Below are 17048 nucleotides of genomic sequence, written 5' to 3' on the forward strand. Positions count from 1 at the left end.
ATGTATGTATGTATGTATGTAGTTAAAACTTTAAATTAAAAATAAAAATATTTATTGAACCTACATATGTATGTAAGCATTAAATAAACAATAAGAAATAATTTATGCAAATGCTATTACTTAATTGCAAATAACATTTTTTTTTGGGAATATTCCCGATTATTTAAAATTTCTTTACTGGTGAGTAATTAGCTTTTCATATAAATATCACCATACAAGTTTAACAAAAGGAAGAATTGAGTATGAAAGTAGATTGTAGGGGCAAGGGAAGAGGTGGTTGATGTTGCATACAAAGCTACTCTTGAAAAGTATGGAGGATTTGAATTGTAAACTACAACATTAGATACTGACCGATTTTAACATTTTTCTGGTTGAAATAAATTTCAATTAAATAAAAAATATTCCATTTCGGTTGATTGGTTGTCGAAAAATGTTAAAATCTAACCAAACAAAAATGCATCAAAAGCGCTAATCAGACATAATTTGGGTTAAAACCACCAGCACAAAGATGATATCATCGCGTTATAGTACTCGTGTACATATTTTATTATGTATTTAGTAATTTTGTATTGTTAATAAACTTTTGATATTTATTCAAGGGATTAAATGCGAGCGCAGCCTCGTGGAAGGATAGTTTAAAAATATAAATCATATTTTTTGTTCGTTGTACGATGTTTTAGTTTGACTGCTCTTGCTCTTGCTCTTGCTCCATACTTTGCGCCTCCGACTGCAATTCCTCCAGAGTCTTCACATGTGGATTACGACCAGTATTCGCTTTGAACATTGCACAATACTCCTCATCAGTCATAGTCATGTCGTGCATACGCAATAAATGCTTTCGAAAACTAAAAAATTGTACAAAAAAACGCATATTAACAATGGCCATCATATCGGCAACTAAAAAGTGCTTACACATCACGCTGCGCACAGCCGTATTCACACACAGAACATCGATATGGCATGCCAGTGTGTTTATATGAATGGATTTTTAACTGTTTAACATGATTGAATTCCTTGCCGCACTCCTGACACTTCCGCTTGATGCCAGCATGACGCTGCAGGTGATAATTAAGGCGCACTTTGATTTTAAATCTACGATCACACAAATGACATTCATATGGCTCTTCGCCTGTGTGTATGCGCATGTGTACTTTCAGATCGGATGAGCGTATAAATTTTTTCTCGCACACGGTGCATGCGAAATTTCGCTCCAAGTGCAAACGTTTATGGCTGTGAAGCAAAACGTAACTCTTGAAAGGATCACCGCAAATATCACAGATAAATTTACGCTCGGACGTGTGCACGTTCTCCATGTGGTTTTTTAAATATTTCGGATCAACTTTTTTCTGGCATATTGGACATTCTTTGGGTTCGGGTTTTTCACACATATGAACCTTCTTTTCGTGCAATTTAACAGAAGCTTCAGAGTTAAATTCACGCGCTATAGCAAAAAGAAAGAGTTATTGCATAAGTTATTGAAATTATTCTTTTTAATACTTACGGCAGAATGCACACAGAAATTTTCTTTTTCGATTCAAGGCATACTTGTGTCGTCTTTCGTGATGCTTAATTTCACTTCTTGGTATATCCTTATGACAAAATGTGCAATTAACAAATTCACTGTTTGCTTTGTCATTCTCCATTTCCACCACCGTAGTATTGTTTTCATTATCAGCAACAGGTGTTTGTATTAAATCTCGATGTTTGCGTCTTTTGTGATGATAAAGCGAATTTTGGCTAGCAAAGCGCATAGTGCAAAACGCACATTCAAATAGCTTATCCTCGTCGTTTTTTACATTTTGCCGTGTATACTGGTTATGTTTCACTTTCAAATGTCCTTGAAGAGACCGTTTCAATCTGAACTGTCTGGAGCATAAGGAACACTTGTACGGCTTATTTGCTTCGACGTCCTCAACACCAACCGCAACTTTTAAGCTACTTATTGAATGATTATGTATGCGTTTAACATGTGCCCGAAACGTACCATGTTTTCGAAAACTCTTTAAACATAATGGACATTCAAATTTGTGTTCCTTTACATGATAGGCTAACTCAAGTATGGATGAAAAATGCAGTTGGCAGTCATCACATTCAAAACTATTATTCTCATCATTATTATTGCAACGCCTTTTCGTACGCGGAAAATATTTGGAATATGAAATCTTATGCGTCATCTGAATATGTTTAGGTAGATCTTCACGTTGTAAGGATTCATTACACCATGTACATTGAAATGGTGATTCCGTGCCATGCACAAGAGATTCATGAAGTTGTAATTCCGTGGGAAGCTCATAAACTTTTGGACATTTCATGCAGATGATGTGAGCTAAAAATATAAATTTACTTAAATAAGCAACGAAAACATTTAAAGGTGAAAAGTCCTACATTTGTGTACATCAAATATATGATCTTTCAGTTCCTTTTGCGTTAAATATGAGCAATCGCATATTTCACAAGAATGTGACACACCCGGCTTGATAACGTCACCGCTGTCATCATCACTGTTACCCTGCAGCGAAGTTTCGGAATCACTTTTCACAACATGATCCTCCATTATTTTTTCAAAATCTTCAGGAATATCTAACTCTAACTCTACTTTTATTTCTGGCACAGGTATAGCCACTTCAGCATCGTTAGCAGTGTTGGAAGTTTCAGTTACGACAATTAGTTGTTCTGGCGTCGATAATGGATCATTTGTACATTCAACTGCATACTAATGAAAACAGATATTATTCTTTACACTTATCATCATCAAAATCTATCAAAAGTCTTCCTGTACCTGTGTAGTTTGGGTAGTAGTATAAATGTCTACGCCATCTTTTTGGATTGTCAAAATCTTTTTGAGTTCTCCATCGGACTTACGTGCCTTTTTTATAAAATTATAGGCATCATGTAATTCTTCTGTGCAAGTTGTACATAATATTTGTGGAAGTTCATCATTCGCTGTTGCTTGCAGTTGAGTGCATTCATTAAAGTAGTCGTATAGTGTTTTACCATCCTCCGGAGTTCCGACACAATTCATATCCACAACTGTATGACAATCCACTTGCATACAAGCACGGCAGTGCATTTTTTAAGCTTTGTTTTCGTTACAATTATACTTTGTTTGCGATACAAAATATGGTTATTTTACAATTTATTTATGCTAATTAGTGATGATAGAACAATCAATAGAATTTTATCGATGTTCTTGCTTTGTTCGATTGCCTTGCACTAATATCGATAGAAACACTATCAAAACGACAAAATATTAACAGCCCCGCAAAAAACGTTTAAAAAATAAAATACAATAAAACGAAATAAAATTATAAAAAAAACAAATTTATAAAAATGAAAATAATGGCAAATATTTAATAGATAATTTAAATTGTTAATGGTGTTCATTAAGTTTCGATATATCAGAAAAGTATCATCAATGGCTATAAGTAATTAGAATATATCGAGGACAAAGCAAAACTAAACATCAACTGTGGCTCTACTATAGTAATAGCCGGATTTTTATCCGGCCAATGACTGTCAAACCGGCAGAACTCCTTCAATTACTTCAAGAATGTTTTCGGCCGCTACAAGAACAATATAAAGCATATCGTTCCCACGACAGTCGGATCTACGAAACCAGAACTGACTTCAGGATTATTTTCTGCAGCTACAATAACAGTAAGACATGAGAGTTGAGGCATTGTTACAATTTATTACGAAATGCGTTTGGTAACTTAAAACTAATAAACACATAAATTAAAAAAAGAAATAATAAATCTGTACATTAATTTGAATTATCTGACGTTTGTAAATTTTCAGTCAACTTTTTCAGGTATTCAACATTTTTTACGCGAGGCGATTTACCAGTATTCGTTTTAAACATTAAATATAATTCTTCGTCAGTAATTTGTATGTCATGTTTTCGGAGCATATGTGTCGTTATACTGCAATAAAAATGAACATATACATTTTTTCATTTTCGTTATTTCAAACATTTTAAATTCAACAAAACTTACTATTCACGTTTGGCAGTTTGATAATGGCAAGCAGTGCATCTATATGGCATTTTGCCATTATGTTCGAACGAGTGTCTCCGCAGTGTTGTGCCATCTTTGAATTCCTTGCCACAAACTTTGCATATTTTCTTTATATTAGCATGGTGTTCTAAATGATAGGTAAGGTGTACACGGATACGGAATTGACGATCACACAAATGACAAGCATATGGCAATTCGCCCGTGTGACTGCGCATATGTACTTTGAGGGCAGATGTTTCCGTAAATTTCCTATCACATACACTGCATGGCAAATGACGGTCTGGCATATGCAACAGCTTGTGCCGTTTAAGTTGACTAGGACTCTTATAGGCACCACCACAAATATCGCAAATGTTATTACGTTCCCCTATGTGTACAATTTTAATATGATTTCTTATATAATCCGACTTCAATTTCTTCTGACATATTGGACACTCCTTAATATCTGTTTTTGAATTGAGATGCTGACTTCTTTCGTGCGACGCCAGCGACACGTTTGAACATAACACACGTGCTGGAATATTATATATATTTTTTTTATATACGCATTTATTTAGTAACAAAACAAAAATCAATACTTACGACAATATGAACAGAGAAATCTCTTTTTTTCCTTTATTTGTGGTACATTTTTCTTTTTTCTTTGTTCCTTTTTAACCGATTTATTTAGAGCTTGAACGGCATCTTCGTCTTCATTTTCAAAAGCTTCGCCCTCTGCAATAGTGGCATCTGTGGTGGTATCCCTGTCTTCGTCTTCCGCAATCGAAGCTTCCTTTGCTTCATATTCTGTCGTTTTTTGTTTAGCTTTTGATCTTGTTCCTTTATTATGCTTTTCTTTTAGATGCTTATTGTAGGAGGCTAAATTTGTATAGCTTTTGTTACAAGCTTTGCATCGAATCGGCTTATCTTTGCTATCTCCCGCTAATGGTATAGCCGGGAATTGGCTTGCTGAACTGTTATGCAAACGTTTAACATGTAAGTAATATGTACGCATTCTGTGAAAATTTTTCAAACAGAATGGACATTTAAAGAGGTGGGATCTAATATGTTCTGTCAAATCAATAACCGTTGTGAAAATTTTTTGGCAATATTTACATGTGTATTTTATGGCCGAACGAACCTCCGTATCATTTGAATGTCGTTTTTGTACGTGTGGGAAATACCAATAGTAGCGAGAATTATGAGTTGTTTGAAAGTGTTTGACAAGCTCATTACGAGGCAATAGGGGCTTTTCACTGCAGAAATTACATTGTACTGGTGAATCGGTTCCGTGTACAAGTTGGTTGTGAATTCTCAACTCAATAGGCATATCAAATACCTTTGGACAACTTAAACAAATTACTTCAGCTAAAATATATAAATATTTTTAGTTGGTAAAAATATTATACCAATGGACTTACATTTATGCTGTTGGGATATATGTTTTTCAAGTTCATTTTTGCTTGTGTATGTACTACTACATATCTCACAATCGTAATCCACTTTTTTTACGGGCTCCGTTTCACTCTCATATTCGTCCTGCCGAAATGAATTACGTGTTTCAATTTCATTCTCCATGATTACTTGCGACTGTTCATCATTATCATGCAATGCCGTATTGTCCACCGGTGTGCTTTCCCTTACGATTTCTATATGTGTTTCCTCGTAAGATTGATTTGAGGATTCCTCTAAGCAAGACTTTTCCGTTGGAAATTCTTTAAAATGTTCCTCGGAAGATGGACTTGGAACTACTTCTAAGCACGACTTTTCCGTGGAAAATTCCATCAAGTCTTCTTCCAAAGGTCGATTCGCGGCTACTTCTAAGTTTGACTTTTCCGTTGGAAATTCGATCAAACCTTCCTCCAAGGATCGATTTGGTGATTTCTTTAAGCAAAACTGTTCTGTTGGAAATTCCACCAAAGATTCCTCCAATCGATTTGGAGCTTCTTCTAAGCACGACTTTTCCATTGGAAATCCCATTAAACGTTCCTCCAAAGACTGATCCGGATCTTCCTCTAAACAAAACTCTTCCGTTGTCAATTCCTCCGAAGGTTTCTTAAGAGCCTTTAATGCTTCATGAAAACTCATATCTAATGGATCATCTGTACTTTCTTCGGTATCCTAAGATACAAATTTGAATATTTCTCTCCATTTCTAGATATAACATTTATTTACCTCAAGCGTACATAATTCCTCTGGTGAACTATCAACCGAATCAGTTTCCAATTTTTGAGATATTAAAAGTTTCTTAAATTCCTCATTCGACTGTCGTGCATTTCTTCTAAAGTTATACGCTATTTGAAGTTTTTGTGCACATAGTTTACATAGCGTTTTGGGCAGATGGTCCTTTGCTGATGCATCTAGTTGTGTACATTCATTGAAGCATTCGTAAAGGTTCTTGCCGTCATCCGTTCCAAGTATATTCATCTCGAACAATATTTGGCATTTACTTTGCATACACACGCGACATTGCATTTTTGTACTTAATTTAACATGTAGGATTATTAAAAGGAATTAAATTTAAGCAAAATGTAAATAAATGTTTGTTTATACTACCACCTGACATACAATTGCTTGGATTATCTCATTAGTAATGAAATTGTTGTAATAAATTTATCGATAACAAATCGATATAAAGAACACTTGTTTTGCAATGTTTTAACTAAAATAAATTAAAATGACTTTAATGTATGTACATAATGGTATTACATTTTTTTCGAATGCGTGCGATAAATATGGTATGATGAGAAGACCTAAAGTCAGTTTACTTAAATCGGAAAGCTTTGTTATGTATTTCGAAAGTTCAAATGATCAACGGTTACTTTACATATATCCTGAAAAGTTTACCACAAAATTTTTAACACCCAGGTGGAAATGTCGGAGATCTGAGTCGTATCTGAGTACATTTGACCATGTCTGTCTATCTGTATATAAGCAAATTCAATGAGCTATCCCTCTGAAATTTTGTCGGAACCGACGATATCGTACCAACTAAACTACTACTAAATTAAAAACTTTATGTGTGTTGGGACAATATTTTTATTACTGTTTTTGTAATTGATAAGGGCTTAGTAAAATAAATCAAATCCATTTCTATCCACCATTTCCATCACTCAAGTCAAGGACATAGTACGATAGCTCATCGTTCACATCAATGTCGTCAACTACCTTCACATAGGGAGATCTGCCAGTATTCGCTTGGAATATTGCAAATAACTCATCAACAGTCATGTTTTTATCATGCTTATTCGACATATGCTTGACGAAACTATGAAAAGTAAAGAATGTAACAATGACATATTCCATAAAAATTATTTGCAAATTTACGTACTAATCACGTTTCACAGAGCCGTACCCACAAACAGAACATGTATATGGCATAACGTTGGTATCTAGATAGAAATGGTTTCTTAACGATTTGGCATGCTTCAACTCCTTTCCACAAACTTTGCATTTGTGTTTAATACGAGCATGTTGTTGCAAGTGATATGTGAGATGAACTTTTATGCGAAAGCGCCGATCACATAAATGACAGACAAATGGCTTTTCACCTGTGTGAAGCCGCATGTGAACTTTGAGTTCAGATTTTTCAGTAAAGCTTTTATCACATACTGTATATGGATGATTGCGTTCGTTTCTTGGTGTGTAGAGACCTGTGTCGCATAACGTTATCATTAGTTTTATACATGTTGCCGCAAATATCGCACTTGAATTTTCGCTCGCCAATGTGCACATTTTCGATATGTTTTCTTAAATATGCCCTATCAAATTTCTTTTGGCAAAATGAATATTCCTTAAGATCAGGTTCAATGTGTAAATGCTGTTTCCTTTCATGAATCTGCACGGCACGTTTACTTGACAAGACACGGCTGTAAAAAATGTATACTGTACATTGAGAATTCCGTTTTGAAAAAATGTAGTACATTTTAATGATGATTTTCACTTACGACAATGTGAGCAAAGGAACTTTTTCTTCGCTTTTAGATTATGTTTATCTACGGCTGTTTGCAGATTTTCCTTAGAAGATTCATCTGCATTAGGTTCACATTCGGTATATATGTTTCCATATAAACTATTTTCAGGCGTTGCATTGGCTCTAGTTTTATAATCGGTTTCTAGCTTGGATTCAACGTCTTCTTGCTCGTAAGTATCAGTCCCATGAGAAATATTAAGTTTGTTTGTCTCACTATTGTCACATGGTATTTCTGCATCGCATCACATTTTCAGAGTCATATTTTCGGTGAGTGTGTTTGCCATATGCAGCTATAGTTGCAGAGCTTACATTGCAAATTTCGCAGTTTATACTTCCATCTTCTATTATTTCAACTCATTCCATAAAAGCCTGCAAAGCGGGGACTTCAGTTTCTGCGCAGTTATGTATCCGTTTAATATGTCTGTAGTACCTGCTCACATCAGTCCAAATCATCGAGCAGAAGTGACATTTAAATAAATGTTTTTTACGTGATGCTGAAGTTCCAAATCGGACGAATATATTTGTTTACAATATAGACACTGTAATCTAGTAGTATCGATTTCTATTTCTAGATGATCCGTTTCTCCTACGTTTAAACTTGAACTATCTTCTTTCGTTTCAGTACCAGTCTCATATGTCTCTATATCCGGACATGTATTTTCATCATAACAATGTTCTTCGTACCAATCTTCTTTCTTATCCGCTTGAGACGGATTATTGTTGCTGCAGGAGCTGACTTGTGACTGTTCGATAATGACGGTTTCGTTTATTAACGCAGAATCGCACGAATAATCATTGATCGGTTGATTCCAGCCTTCCTCTTTCATAGGAGATTCGCTATCAGTTTGCTTTACAGCTTTCCGAGATTCACACAATTCTATCTCCAAAGGATCGTTTGAGTAATCTTCCGTATCCTATTAAAAAATCTTTATCGAATTATGTTATTGCATAAAATAATACATATATTTGTGTATAATTACCACAATTAAGTTGGCTGGAGATTGTGTATTAATTTTTTGTAATGTTAGAAACTTTTCAAACATATCATTAGACTCCAGAGCACATTTTCTAAAGCTATATGCTATGCGTAGCTTTTTAGTACAAGTTTTGCATAGTTTTTTAGGAAAACTATCGCTGGCAGTTGCACGTAGCTGCGTACAATCATTGTAGTAGTCGAAAAGCGTTTGTCCTCCATCTGCTCCAGCAACACTCATGTCAACTAAGTTGTTACAATTCGCTTTCATACACGCTCGACATTTCATTGTTATGCAGTTTTAGATAGGACTTTAATAATTTATAATACTTAATTATCACTTTTATTTACTTATTTACCGCACTATATTTTCCAAAATAATTCAGTTATAAAGTAGCAGATGATTTGTGAAGAAGAAATTAAACTTTGCATATTTAACGTCTATCAACAGCTGATCACTGATAAGAGAACTCTCTCTCTAATCATGTAGAGATGTGTTGATTCTCGATTAATATACAGTTATCAATAACATCCCAGGAAATCACGGCTATCGAAATTTCTATAGAACGCCTTGCGTAAGAAAAGGATCAATGATCAGCATTCCTTATTGTTTTCAGTTACGCTAACAGTAACTAATGACAAACATTTTTTAACGACATATTTATTTGTAAAATAAATTTAGTGTATTTGATCTTCAGTCAAAAAAAGTTAATAATTTGACACAATAGCTTATTATTAATATTTAAAGTAGTTAAAATTTGATTACGAAATTTTTTGTTGTACTCATCTAATAATACATAATCAATTAGCGAAGTATAGAAATTAAATATAAAGAAATATATTAAAAAACCAAAATGCGTTAAATACATAATAATTATATTGTAAGGGGGACAATGGCAATGGAATTGAACTCGCTTGAAATTAAGAAGGTGAGTGTACTATCAATACATACTATACAATTATAAATGATAAATAACGTGATTTATATGAAAAATGAATATAAGTTTACGATAAACATAATTAATATTATCCGTTCAGGTCTAGGTAATTAATACATTTATAAGTTGTTGTAAATTTATCTGATAATTGGTGTGTAAAATTAAAATACACAATTTAAGTACTATTTCTTAAGCATTAACGCTTCATAATAAATACTTGTAATACATATGCTGCTTTTATTGTAGTCATTGTTGGCACTAGCTAATTTTTGCTCTGATCTACTTTTATTGTATTGGAGAAGCTCAATTTTTTACTTATTGCAAAAATTTTCCATAGTGAAACATTTAGTTGTTTTTCTTTTTCGGTTTCTTCGGATTACGCGAGCGAGACTTTGCTTTGCATAATGGGCAAATGGGAGCGTTACGATGTATTTGTTGGTGGCAAGATAGACATGACTTCATAGGTGGGGGTTGTTGACGTAGGTTCACATTAAAATCAGAACGAAATGAAGGATGATGCCCAATACCAATAGCCGGTGACTGCTGTAAGCGAGATGATGGTGGAGGAGGTGGCGGTGGAGCAGAAAAATCGCTTTTACCCAAACGTACTGCTGCAGCAGCAGCGACAGCATTGCCCGTGCCGGGTGGGGCGGGTGGCATAAAAGCATGACCACCAGTGGGTCCAGTACCACCGCCCGTTGGTGGTAATGCAGTGACGGTAGCTTCCGGAAGAAGTGGGTGTCGGGGATGGGGTCGTGCCAACGATGTAGGCTGTGCAGCAGCAACAGCAGCCGCAGCGGCGGCGCTCACCTTTAAAAAGTTTGTTTGAAAACGATCTTTTGATATTGGACTACCTTCTTCTTCATGTAAATCACGTAGAGGGCTTAAGCCTAAATAGTCGCGACGCATATGATCAATTTGATATTTGAGTGCCAGATAATCTTCATATACCCGATTTGCCATGTCAACGGAACGTGTTTGATTTTCCTTTGTTTGTTTTATAATATTTTCCATATCGTTTATATCGGCATGTATTTGCCTTAACTCTTCGACATGTGACATTTTTTCTTCCAACAAATGTTCCATTTCTTTACGGTATTCATCCAGACATTTTTCTTCATCATCACTTATTTTCACTTCTTTGATAATTTTCAATTTCAATTTTTCTAAAGCAATTGTTTTATCACGTATATCCTTGATGGCTTCAAGCTTGGCATAATAGTGGCGCTCATTGGAGCTGGAGATATCGCTGGTGGCCATTTTTTCTTATTAACCCCCTTCTGTTAGTGTTTGCGTTGGTCGATGGGTAGGGGATTTCTTCACAGGAGTTCCGTCACGTCACAAAAGATGTTGTAGGCTTTGTAAAACACTCACACAAATTAGATACAATAATTGTATTGCATATTATCAGTATAATGATATTAAATGAGTGATATTATATAAAATTCACTTATTAAAAGTAATTTCCAAACTGTTAAACTTCTCAATGTTGTGTACAAAACTAAGTTCTTCTTCTTCTTTAGATAAAACTAATTCACAATAGTACACCAAAAGATTCGTGTTTTGATTACCATGGCTATCATTATCATTATCGGTAAATTTGTACGCTGAATATCTATTATTATTAAAATTTAATTAAAAATCGAGATAAAAAATGCAAGCTTTCATTTATTTGGAGAAGACTCAAGTAAAGGCTGTCTCCAATTCATACAGTACTCATGGGCCGGATTTCGGTACATATAATAGATTTCAAAATATGTAAAATAAAATTTTGTGGTAACATTGGTTTATTGTTGTCATGGCAATGGTGTCTGGGAAGATTAAAAAGGACTGAAAGATTTTATTAGATGTGTTTCTTTTGAAAAGGAATTGAAAGGTTTTATTAGATGTATTCGTCTCAAAAAAGGAATCTGCTTGCTAACAAACATGAATTCGCCCAGTCGCGCTGAAATCCACTTTGAAGACATGCGATGCTGTCGTTCCTGCCTGTCCGTGGCTTCAGAAGATGAGCTTGAGGATTATATTGATCTGCTGGAGACTTTTACTTTTGATTGTGCAACTACTACTTTACTAGAGGCTTTCAATAAATGCACTTCATTAAATGTGCTGATAACAGATTTTATTATTGAAGGATATCCGCCATGTCATTATATATGTGGACGTTGTCGTTTAGAACTCTCGCAAGCTAATGAGTTTATAACTCGCGCACAACTAAATAATCAGTTATTAAGAGAACAATATAACCGTGCCAAATCAGTACATTCACCAATAAGTGATATTGAAATACATGAAATCGAAATTAAAAATGAGTCCCTTGCTCAAAAATCAGAGCATGATGAAGAAGAAGAGGAAATGAAAACTGAGGTAAAAAAGGAATACTATAAAATTAATAAAACTTTACTAAAATATGACTAATTTTTAGAGTTTTTCAGTTGTCGAGTTTGACAACCAGAATTCTCCCGAGCCGGCTGCTAGTGAGATCCTTGAGCCGCCGGATGACGACATTCATGAAGAAACCGAAATCATGCCACCAACACTAATAAGTGTTGAGCGCGTAATTTGCAACGATGATAAAAATACTGTAAATTATGCGCAGACATCGATAGGTAGTAACGAATCTGTACAAAGTGCTAACATCTCTCGAAATGAAGACGACACAAATATTGAAGAAACAGATAAGACATATTTTGAATTCAAATGTGAGTTTTGTACTTGCATATTCGAGTTTCAAAGAGATTTACTGCAACATTATGAAATTGACCACGGTATGTAAAATATCTTTTTGAATGGCTTTATGTTTTAATGTTATGCAATGTTTCCTTATGTTTTAAAGCGGACAAAACACTTAATTTTCCCTGCGACATTTGCCAAAATCGATTTGTAACGAAAAATGCTCTGCGTTTGCATCGACGTCAGGTGCATCAGAAAGATGAATATCTGGATTGTGAGCATTGTGGACGTACCGTATTGAAAACATTCTATAACGTACACTTGAGACGCCACAAACAACTTAAATTCTTATGTAGCAAATGCCGTAAGTTGCCAATAATATTTTGCACGCTTCTAAAATAATTACAAATTTTATTTCTTCTCAGCAAAAAGATGTGTTTCGCGTTATACACTCAAAAAACATATGGAATTGCACTCCGAGGAGCGTGATCGCAATATTGAATGCGATTGTGGCAAACGTTTCTATTCACTTGAACATCTGCAATTACATCAAACCATTCACATTTCACCCGAAGATAGAGCAGTATTCGAATGTACTGTTTGCTCAAAAACATTCTTACGCAAAGCGAATCTTGGTTTACATATGCAAATGCATCGCGGCGAGACTATGGATTGTCCATATTGCGATAAGAAATTTGTAAGGCGTAAAGATCTGGAAATACATATACGTTTCCATACTGGCGATTTTCCATACTCTTGTTCGATGTGTGACCGAAAGTTCGCAATTAAAGGACATCTTAATTACCATGAGAAACGTCATCTGGGTGTGCGTTACAAATGTGACGAATGCGAGAAAACATTTATAAATATGGCCGGTTTGCGACAACATCAGTATGAGCATACGGGTATGCCATTAATGTGTAGTGTTTGTCAGCGTGGCTTTCCAACCAAATTCAAGTAAGTAAAAACACTGTTTTTATACCCTGAACAGGGTATACTAAGTTTATCCACCAAACCTCCGATATCGGATCACTACACTAAAATATAGTTTTTGTACGTAATCTTGTATTTGTGAACGGTATTATAGCTTCGATGCAACAAAAGTTAACGTTTTTTCTTGTGTTTTGTATCTATATACATACACATTCGTATGTATAGAATTTTCTTAACACATTAGAAGCATCACATTGTTTGATTTTCTGCATAGTCATCTTGAATTAGTTGCGTGTTTAAGTATACTTCTCTTTTGCTTTTTTCAGGATTCGCCGCCATTTGCGCAACGTACATAAACACCTCTTTAAGAAAACTGACTACTCAGATGCATTAGCAGAAGAGTATATAATCGCAACGACAAATTCAAATCAAGCAATAAATAAAGAAGCAGAGTTAGTAGATGTACTGGAAGACTCAATCGAGATGCTTGAAGAGCATGCCGAAGACATTCCATAAAATATGCTGTCCGTTTAAGATGACAATTTTCGATTAAATATTATGGAATATTTCTAGTCACAAATAGAATATTTGAAAATGTAGCCAAATTTTAGTAAATAATATTTATTAAATACCTAAATACAGTATTTAACAGTAATAAAAAAACATCATAATTGATGCCATATACATTAAGCTACTTATGAAATATAATTAAGAATATTTTCGGGTGTATTGCACTGCTCAACAGCCCTCCAACTCGGGTGGTATTGGAATGTCATTATGTGCTGCAAATTGCAGCAAGGCCTTGTATTTGTTCTTCCAGTTGGTTATGTCCTTGCGACATTGTTCATTATCTTCGTGCATGGTTTCCAGTTCAACCCATTCATGCGATTTTTCTGTCTCCAAGACATCCTTCTGTTCAATACGCTTGATACGGCAACTAGCCGCATAGCCACGATTTTTTAGCGTACGGCGCCGTTGTTTCATACGCACAACTTCCTCACGATTGAGCCCGCGTGACTTCAACGTGCGATTAAGGTCCCGCACGGATATGGAGACCAGTTCATCGTCGCTTATGTCGGGTATAGGACAGGGCGAAAGTGGTGCCTTTGTATAATAAACAAAATAAAAGATGTTAGTAACTCCCTCTCATTCCTTGTTTTCACATAATTTGTGAGATTTTCTTGATAATTCATTGCATTTACGTAAATTTGATGTGTTACCATTGATGACTTTCGTTCACGTCGGTGCTGTCCATCCATTTTGTTTGCGCAGTAGACAAATTAGTTGACGTAGAAAAATAGCAAGTTGTTTTTATTAGATTCGCCTTGAATTTAACAAATTACAGCACTTACACCACAGATAAAACTTGCTCACTTCGAAATAAATATAAATACCTGAATAATAACTGCAAATGCAATTACAATTTAGAAACTTCTCCAACAATACAAATACGAAATTTACTATTAAAGCAGGTGAAAAATATATATAAGACCTTTTCACTTTTCTTTAACAACAATAGCTGCAGGGTTACTTCGATAGGCGTATAATGTGGTGAAGTTATGAAAAACTCACCTTTTAATATTGCCATATCATAAGTTTTGACAATTATAAATGATACAGTGGTAGATAATAATTTATTACAAAAATAAAAAAAAAAAAATTGGTGTACCTTTATAACTAATGCTGAAAACATAACTGGAGAACAGTTGTTATGGAGCCTTGTCATGGACGACCTACTAGTATTGCTAACAGACAATGGATAAATTCTGGGGCTGCAAGTCGAGGATTGTTAGGTAGTTGTACACCATGTTCGTGCGACCGATAATCACGTATGTATGTGGCGGTGGCCTGGGTCTTAAAAGCTTCACATACTTCGATAGGGGAAGCTGCAACGACTTGCATGAATCTGCATGTCGGGTGCAATGCGTACTTGTCCGACGGCAGCACTTGGAGTCATGCTGAGCTTACGCCTGTTCAACTTGCGATCGGTCAGGAATTCAAGCACACACTTCTACAAACGTCAGCAGAAGGGTGTGACAGATGTAAAGTAATCTCATCCCAGTGGGTAAAATAGTTGAGTGGTACTATACCATTAGCTCTTCTCCCAAGGGACAGCATTACTAAAAGTGTTAACTTCACCAAGAAGTTCAATTTTATCCTTGGCAGCAAGGCCGAGTGGAAGGATTCCACTCTCGAGCTACTGCTTATTGATAGTACGATCAAGTGGTACGATGATGGCTCGAAAACGTCAGAGGGAATCGGTGCAAGGATTGCAGGACCCCGCACCAGTCTCATCCTATGAGATCAAATCGCTACTGGTGCAGGAGTGTAGAGAACGGCTGAATAGCTTAGCAGAACGTAACCATGTGCACCTCATCTGTGTGCCCGGTCACAAAAGTATAGCAGGGAACGAACTGGCTTATGAGGTCGCCCGCTCCACAGCACCCACTAACTCTTCACTGGTGTGGGTCCCCATACCATAAAGAAGTTGCTCCGCAAGGAAGAAGAAGTAGGCAGAGAGAGACATTGGCAACAACTACAGGGCATGCGGCATGTCAAGTTTCTTAAGGGGGGGTAGGACCTCAGCAGTTTGAAGTTTTCAATCAACCACCCTTTGGATAACCTCAGACTACTGGTCGCATTTTACACTGGCCACTGCAAGCTGAAGACGCATGTGCACAACATAGGCATAGCTTCTTACGTAAATTGCCGGTTCTGCGCCAGGAAGCCTGAACACCAGAACACATGCCAATTGTTTACACAGCAGTCTGCAGACGCAGGTTTAAGGCCCTTGGATCAATGTTTCTAAATATGGATCACATCGCTTCGTTAGCACCCAGCAGAATATTGGACTATTAGGAGAGGGCACAATAGACCTAAGGTCACGGTACATTCCTCGTTTATCAATCAATCAGCAGTTAGCATCCAACGGAAAACGTTTTGTTTCGTTTAAAGTACAGTCAAGTCGAATTAAAAATATTTGATAAGGAAAATACATCGTTTATGAAGGTCTATGATAATTAATCCAATCTGAACAATTTTTTTGCAGTTTGTAGGGATTTGGAATGGGTTGGGTGATCGAACGGCAGCTCTGCTATAGTAATCCTATTCGAAAATTTTGTTCGGAGATTGTAAGATTACCTTGGACAATAATCTATGGCAAATTTAATGAAGATCTTTGGCAGAAAAAAATCTTTCTATACAAAGACTTGAGTTTAGTCGGTTGGTTTGTATGGCAACTACATCCTATTTATGTATATTGGTCCGATAACAGCGGTTCCGGCAAATGTGCAGCTTCTTGAGGAGAAAAGGACTGTGTGATATTTCCGATCGATATCTCAAAAACTGAGTTTGCACATATACAGACAGACATGGGGACCTTGCTAAAGAGATCTCATATCAAAAATGGTTTAAACGCGATTCCTTCCAAAAGAAAAGGTTTAAATTTATTCACTACGATATAGTGGATGATATCACAAGTTGGAAACAGAGAATACTACCAACTGATTTTACCGATTTGACATACTATAATATTTTTAACATGTTTTAACTCCGAAACAAAAGTG

At 35.7% G+C, this 17048-nt stretch overlaps 4 protein-coding genes and 1 pseudogene across 7 annotated transcripts; 1 reads left to right on the forward strand and 4 right to left on the reverse strand.

Moving 5' to 3' along the window:
* Positions 1–676: 676 nt before the first annotated feature.
* Positions 677–6562, reverse strand: LOC120773755 (zinc finger protein 208-like). The gene is given in 10 exon segments (XM_040102823.1): positions 677–845; positions 913–1441; positions 1502–2326; positions 2386–2713; positions 2780–3100; positions 3767–3923; positions 3996–4530; positions 4599–5363; positions 5417–6116; positions 6171–6562. Coding segments are annotated over 10 exon segments (4629 nt in total). The 5' UTR covers positions 6471–6562.
* Positions 6563–7018: 456 nt separating this feature from the next.
* On the reverse strand, positions 7019–9480 carry LOC120773758 (annotated as a pseudogene).
* A 676-nt stretch (positions 9481–10156) lies between these two features.
* On the reverse strand, positions 10157–11394 carry LOC120774375 (zinc finger C4H2 domain-containing protein). Its single transcript, XM_040103971.1, has one exon. It carries the CDS (start codon positions 11137–11139, stop codon positions 10225–10227), a length of 915 nt encoding a protein of 304 aa, XP_039959905.1. The 5' UTR covers positions 11140–11394; the 3' UTR covers positions 10157–10224.
* Positions 11395–11666: 272 nt separating this feature from the next.
* LOC120774374 (zinc finger protein 184-like) lies at positions 11667–14104 on the forward strand. Its single transcript, XM_040103970.1, has 5 exons — positions 11667–12243; positions 12302–12644; positions 12713–12913; positions 12975–13506; positions 13809–14104. The coding sequence occupies exons 1-5, from the start codon at positions 11806–11808 to the stop codon at positions 13996–13998; spliced, it is 1704 nt and encodes a 567-aa protein (XP_039959904.1). The 5' UTR covers positions 11667–11805; the 3' UTR covers positions 13999–14104.
* A 13-nt stretch (positions 14105–14117) lies between these two features.
* On the reverse strand, positions 14118–14997 carry LOC120774376 (transcription factor MafK). 4 transcript variants are annotated; one of them, XM_040103975.1, is made up of 3 exons: positions 14877–14997; positions 14703–14729; positions 14118–14586 (listed from the first exon to the last, which is right to left on the reverse strand). In XM_040103975.1, the coding sequence occupies exons 2-3, from the start codon at positions 14703–14705 to the stop codon at positions 14221–14223; spliced, it is 369 nt and encodes a 122-aa protein (XP_039959909.1). In that variant the 5' UTR covers positions 14706–14729; positions 14877–14997; the 3' UTR covers positions 14118–14220. The 4 variants fall into 4 exon arrangements, with proteins under 4 accessions (XP_039959909.1, XP_039959908.1, XP_039959907.1 ...); XM_040103974.1 differs by having other exon boundaries at positions 14685–14729; XM_040103973.1 differs by having other exon boundaries at positions 14703–14806.
* Between the last annotated feature and the right edge of the window lie 2051 nt (positions 14998–17048).

Source organism: Bactrocera tryoni, chromosome 4 (genome assembly GCF_016617805.1).
Source record: "Bactrocera tryoni isolate S06 chromosome 4, CSIRO_BtryS06_freeze2, whole genome shotgun sequence".
Classification (NCBI taxonomy): Eukaryota; Metazoa; Arthropoda; class Insecta; order Diptera; family Tephritidae; genus Bactrocera; species Bactrocera tryoni.